The 6,968-nt window shown below is 44.7% G+C and overlaps 1 protein-coding gene across 1 annotated transcript in view; it reads left to right on the top strand.

Moving 5' to 3' along the window:
* Positions 1 to 6,968, top strand: part of ZDHHC2 (zinc finger DHHC-type palmitoyltransferase 2) — a 244,712-nt gene continuing 237,744 nt past the window's right edge. The window contains exon 1 of the mRNA XM_063920850.1: positions 1 to 158. Within this exon, the coding sequence (XP_063776920.1) occupies positions 44 to 158 (115 nt within the window). The 5' untranslated portion in view covers positions 1 to 43. The remainder of the gene's footprint in view (positions 159 to 6,968) is intronic.

Below are 6,968 nucleotides of genomic sequence, written 5' to 3'. Positions count from 1 at the left end.
AACAGTATACTATAGTGTGTTTACTTTTTTCCACGCTGAGAGCATGCTGCATTCCTGCACCCAGAGACCAGCCAGAGGGACTTTCCTGCCAATCTGTGCCATTGACCAGCCTGTGGAAAAGGGACCATCTTACCAGCCTGTTGCAGAGGAACCAGCCAGTAAGAGATCTTCTTGCCATATTCCCTAGGCAGGGTATTACAGGTTGAGTCTCACATATGTGCGATACAGTAGAACAGAGGATGTCTGTAGTAGATGCACTTATAGGTTTTAAAATATTCCTTGTATTTCATAATATTAAACATTACATATCATGTCCTGTCAGTGAAATACTAAAATAATAGAGAGATGCGTGTAAAAGTACAGAAAATGTGTATAAAAATGCTATACAAGAAATATGGTGTATGCTAATCTGTCCTCTATTTGGTTACTTTCTCATAACACCATACTCCTTCTACAAGGTATCAACTCGGAATTGTCCTCACCGTGTAATTCCCCTACAAGGTGCCCTCACTATAGCCTCACAAATGAGTATTAACGTCTTCAAGTTCCTGTATAGCATTGGTCCTATAATGTGCATCAGTTTATATATCAGTGGGAGAGATCCCTTGATTATAAATGGCACCCTAATAGCTGGTAGGGATATATTGCAAGATAAGCAGGTAAAGGATTTGTTAGTGGGTGTTTGGTATAATAATCACTTCTACAACACATCAAATCAAAGTCCCCCAATATAACATCTATCCAAATCCCTAGAAATATTTCAATTGCTTGATATGGTGCGTCCTCGGGAGCCTCACTCTCTTATAACTGATGTCATTACAGACAAGGGGCCTAATTCACACCTGATCACTGCTGTGCATTTTCTCACAGCAGCCGTTCAGGTTTGAACTGCACATATACGCTGGTGCATGCCAGACAGCCGACGGCCATCTCAGCCCTGCCAGGCAGAGGCGGACGCTGGGCAGGAGGGTGCGGGCCGGTGGCGTTTTGCTGCCTTTTTAGGGGTGCGGTCCAGGCAACGCAGGTGTGCCCGGACCGTGCGGGGGGCAGGCTGCTGCGTGACGTCACACGCAGCCGCTGTGACCCGGTCAGTGACTAGTAGCTCCCTGCCTGTGCGCAGGAGCTGCGCTGGTAGGGAGCTACTCATCAAGTACAAAAGCATTGCCGCTGTGCGATGGTTTTGAACTTGTACGGTGGGGAGTCAGACATGCGGGGCGGACTAGCCTTGTGCTGGGTCCCCCCCCCCCCCCCGCATGTCTGAGTAACTGATCGTAGCTGCACGGCTACGATCAAGTTTGAATTATGCCAAATGTCTTGTCACTACTGTTGCCACAAATGCCGTATTTTGATGGCCCTCTATTATACCATCTATATGTTCATCATAATTTATGACACGTCATGTACAGTTGTGATACCTACAGTATACAAAGTTGTAATTCCCTAATATTGGGGTATAACAAAAAAATATTAAATTAAAGCAGAATGTCTGGATTAATTATGATTGACTTATTCTATATCAGCACCTCATATTAACATGAGAAACATTAACAATCTGATAATAGATTTATAAAATAGACAATCCTAGCAGTGCGCACAAGCAGAAAAAAAGCAGCTCGGTGAGCTCAATATTTTACTTAAAGGTATCCTCACATCTTCACCAAATATGTGCCAAAAAAGGTTGAATAGAAGTTATCCAGCGCTACTGCATACAGTATGTAGGTCATTCATAAATATACCACTTCAGATACAGCAGATGTCATATCTCACAGTATACTTCTTATTAGGCTCATTCAGATATACCCAAAATGTAAGAGATAAGCAATTATAGTGAAACACTGTTTAATAATTGTAAGATTTAATATGAGAAAAACGAAAACATATAAACTCCACACAGATCACATGTATTTCCAAGTGGCCAAATTTTGACAATTCCAGCTAGACATGAACTGTTATTTAAGCAGTTCAGAATGCACTTGAAACAGTGCAAGTCCTGGGTTCTCCCACTGGTGCAGGCTCAGGTTTGGCTGAAATTTACAATTATTAAACAGTACTTCACTATATTTGCTTATCCCTTTCATTGGAGATAGCTGAATGAGCCTAATAAGAAGTATGACATCTGCTGTATCTGAAGTGGTATATTTATGAACAACCTACATATGCAGTAGCACTGGCTAAATTCTATACAACAATGTGATAATACCTATAATTCCTTAAATTAATTGTATCAATCAGATAACTATGGTATACTTGCAACATTTTTCTGGAAAAAAAAGGGTGGTGGGGGGATTTCCCAAACCTATGTGGCACATAGATGCAAAAGGGATTTTAATCTACAGGTGAACTCCTGCGAGTATTACGTACTCTCACTTAATCCTGGTTAGTCTCAAACTCCATTATTGGACAATTACAAATGTGGAATTCATCTATTAGGGTTGGCAAGTGTTGAGTACTGTGTGGGATTATCAAATAATTGGTCTAACCCCCCAAGACTCTGTGCCTAAAATCCCCTTGGTACTATTCAGCAGTTCCCCTTATTATAATAATATAACAGGGTATTATAATGTGTCTTCCCTTCCTGGTTCAGTAACACATAAAATGCCAGTTGTTACCATTTGTATCCATAAAAGTTGCTAGTATCCCAAAGAAAGGAATTATAGGTATTATCACATTGTTACTGTTTCTCATTTTAATATAATGCGCTTATATAGATTCAGTCAATCATCAAGGTTTATGATAATACTGTATTTCATAACGACGTTGACATATAAACCTTGATGATTGACTGTCTCTATATCAGTACCTCATATTAAGATGAGAAATAGCTGCAAATAATTACTCCAGACATTTTGTTTATATTTAATTTTCTTTTGCTATACCCCAATATTAGGGGATTATAACTTTTTATACTGTAGGTATCACAATTGTACATGACGTGTCATACATTATGATGAACATAAGGAGGGATTTGGATAGATGTCATATTGGGCAACTTTGCTTTGATGTGTTGTAGAAGTGATTATTATACCTAACATCCACTAACAAATCCTTTACCTGCAATTATACCTATTTGTGTGATGGATGAATTTGGACGGGAGAGGGGAGGAGTCAAGATGGGAGGGGTCAAGATGAGAGGGGTGGAGTCAAGACGAGAGAGGGGAGGAGTCGGGACTGGAGAGGGGAGGGGTCAAGATTAAACCGTAAACCGCCCCCCCTAAAAGAAAAGTCTAGATCCGACCCTGCCCCCACCCTGCCTTGACTCCCCCCCCCCCCCCCCTTATAAAGCACAAAGTCGCTGTAAAAAAATTATATATATACACATATATATATATATACACACACACATATACTGTATATATATATATATATATAAAATATACAGTATATATATTATAATTTATACATATATATATATATATACACACACACACATATATATATATATATATATATATATATATATATATATATATATATGGTCCTTGTATGGGCGGCATACAAGGACCATATACACAGATGCAGATCTGAGGGGAGGGCATCGGAGCAAGGTGAACGGAAGTCTGGAGTGCCAGGGACATTTTTTGTGTATATATATATATATATATATATATATACACACACACATAGAACTCACCATACACACATTTATATAGAATAATATGGCAGTACCTTGACATAGTATACAGTATGATGGGCTGTGAGGGTGCCATCCAGGCACGTAGGGAGCAGGGTTGGACAGAGGTAGTGCTGCGGGCAGCTGCTATAAGGAGCCCTGACTCACACAGTCAGTGTAGCCTGTGTTTCCTGCTCTGCTGCCCGGCTCTTCAGCGGCAGCAGATCGTCAGACAGGGACGGGGCGGCAGAGAGGCATGCCGCAAGCATAATGAAGGCAACAAAGCGAAGACCAACCAGACCAAGCAAGTGATGGGGCCAGGGCTAGGGTGTTCGGCGCCCCCCTGCAAACTATAAAATTGCGCCCTCCCATATTCCTTTGGCGCGCACTGGGAAAAGGGGTGTGGTCTCACAAGTAAGGGGCATAGCCACACAATAGTACCCCCATTCAAAATTACGCCACAATGTAGCACAATCTTATTCATCTTATACGTAATGCCCCACAAGTAGTAGTAGCGTCCTTATATGTAATGCACCCCAGTAGTAGTAGCATCCCTATGCATAATGCCCCCCCAGTAGTAGTAGCATCCTTATACATAGTGCACCCCTAGTAGTAGTAGCGTCCTTATACGTAAGGCCCCCCAAGTAGTAGTAGTATTGTTATATGTAATGCCCCCCAAGTAATAGTAGCATCCTATACATAATGCCCCCCCCCCAAGTAGTAGTATCGTCCTCATACGTAATGACCCCCCTAGTAGTAGCGTTGTTACACGTAATGGCCCCCCCATTAGTAGCGTTGTTACACGTAATGGCCCCCCCATTAGTAGCGATGTTACACGTAATGCTCCCCCTGTAGTAGTAGCGTCCTTAAAGCACACATAAACGCACACAGACATACCACACACACACACAGACACAATACACACACACTTCCCTCTCACCCTTCACTTACCTAAGCCAGTCTCCCTCTGAGTCTGTACACTATAGCAGCCTGGTCTGTGTAGCTCCGCCCCCTTCAGTACCGTTTAGCCCCGCCCCTTCTGTCCCGTGTAGCCCCGCCCCCTTTTGTCCCATACACAGTGCTGGCCTGTCACAGAGGGGAGGGGAGCGGAGGGAGGAGGATTTTAATGCTACAAGCGCCGCTGCCAGTGCCTGTCATACAGGCACAGCAGCAGTGGGGACAGGACGGCGCAGCAGGGAAGGAATGCAGAGCAGGGGGAGCGCCTCTCCGTCCCAGCGCCTCCCTGCACTGCATCCCTTCGCTGAGCAGGTAGCGCCCGGCCTGGATGGGGCCCCCCTGAAGCTCGGGGCCCGGGAGGGTTGTCCCCTTTGACCCCCCCTGTCGCCGGGCCTGCAGACCATATAGACCCTATTACATATGCCCCCTGGTGTCTTAGTGAAACTGTGTACCTTGCAATAGGTGGCATAAGTTAAGCTGGCCATACACCTAAAGATTTATTGTCAGATCTGGCTGGTTGGAATGAAAATCTGGTAATAGATGAGAGCAAATGACAATTGACCATTTGCTTCCAAACACTGGAAAACAGACAAAAATGGTCAATCAGACAAATTGGTTAAATCCATTTGATTTTGTTATGCACACCAGTGCCTGCAGGAATGTACTGGTGTCTGAACTGTTATGCACACCAGTGCCTGCAGGAATGTACTGGTGTCTGAACTGTTATGCACACCAGTGCCTGCAGGAATGTACTGGTGTCTGAACGGATAGGGATGCAAAACAAATGAACTCACAGACAGACTGGGGAATATGACATTACGTACACAGAAGGTGATAGGGTAACAAAATAAACACAAAGTGAACAGAGAAGCCCAGAGGCTAAGAAACTGGGTGTCTCCCTATTATTAGTAATGCTCAGATGAAAAAAGCAAGATGTTGTGTTTTAATACGTAGAGAACCCGAAATGCTGTTGCTAAGGGCAACAGCAAAACCCTAAAGGGTTACCAACGGGTGTGGCAGTAAACTCCTTGGTCAGAGATGGAATGATAGACACAAGGAGAGTCTCCACAATCCTAATCCTCACTTGCAGTGCACAGGTTCAGCTTACTGCCACTAAACTGAATACCTGAACACCTTGCACAGTGAGACAGGATTTAGGCAGGCAGTCTGAGAATACAGCCGCAAACCTGCTAAGTTCACAGAGTAGCAAAAGAACCCCAGCAGGTTAAACGACTGACTCCAGTCTTACTGCTAGGTCTGGATTGGCAGAGTGTAGTACCAAATCCCCAGGCCTATTTGCAGTAAGCAACAACAAATACAAAGCTACACAGTACTGGCTAACTTTCAGGAACTGACTAACCAACAAAGATTCAGCAGCATCTGCTTAACCTGAGAAGAGGCCTTATAAAGCAGGTGCTGTCCACGCCCCACTCAGACCTCACAGACTGTGAGCACAAAAACCAGCACCGTATCCCCTGCCGTGCACAGAGCCTGTAACCACTGCACAGCAAAAGACCCGAACCGGAGTATCAGCTGCGCTCAGGTTACTCCGCTAGCACTTGTCTCCCGGTTGCCATGACGACGTGGCAGCACAGGGCAGGAGACCCTAACAGTACCCCCCCTCTGACGAGGGATCAAAGAACCCCTACCACCGGGTTTATCGGGGAACTGCGAGAAGAAAGAGCGTATCAGTCTGGGGGCATGAAGATCACAACTGCGCACCCACGACCGCTCCTCCGGGCCATACCCCTTCCAGTGCACCAAAAATGACAGCCGACCCCGAACCAACCATCTTGGAGTCAAGAATCCTTTCAACAACAAACTCCTTCTTGCCACGTATCAGAAGAGGAGAAGGTCTTCCACTAGAAGAAGGATTACTAATCGCCCGTTTTAAAAGGGAACAATGAAATGTTTTATTGATACCCAAAGAACGGGGCAGGTCTAACTGAAATGCCACCGGATTGATTACCCTGGTGATCTTATAAGGGCCGATGAACCGGGGGCCTAACTTATGAGATGGCTGTCTCAACTTCAAATTCTTGGTAGACAACCAGACGAAGTCTCCTAATTTGAAGCTGCAGGGTCTTTTCCGCTTATCAAAAACCCTTTTGGTCACTAATGACACAGACACAAGGGCTTTCTTCACTTTCCTCCAAATACCTCTAAGGACAGAAACCACAGAGGAACCACCAGGCGTGGAGTCCAGGGGGTCAAAAGAATTGGCCTTAGGATGATGCCCATACACACAAAGGAAGGGAGAGATCCCTGTAGCAGAGTGAGCCGCGTTGTTATAGGCAAACTCCGCCATGGACAGATGAGCAACCCAGTCAGTCTGACACTTGGAGACATAACACCTGAGGAACTGCTCCAAGGACTGGTTCACCCTTTCAGTCTGCCCATT

Source organism: Pseudophryne corroboree, chromosome 1 (assembly GCF_028390025.1).
Source record: "Pseudophryne corroboree isolate aPseCor3 chromosome 1, aPseCor3.hap2, whole genome shotgun sequence".
In the NCBI taxonomy this organism is placed as follows: Eukaryota; Metazoa; Chordata; class Amphibia; order Anura; family Myobatrachidae; genus Pseudophryne; species Pseudophryne corroboree.
Note: the sequence above shows the minus strand (reverse complement) of the source record. Positions and strands in the feature narration are given on the sequence as shown.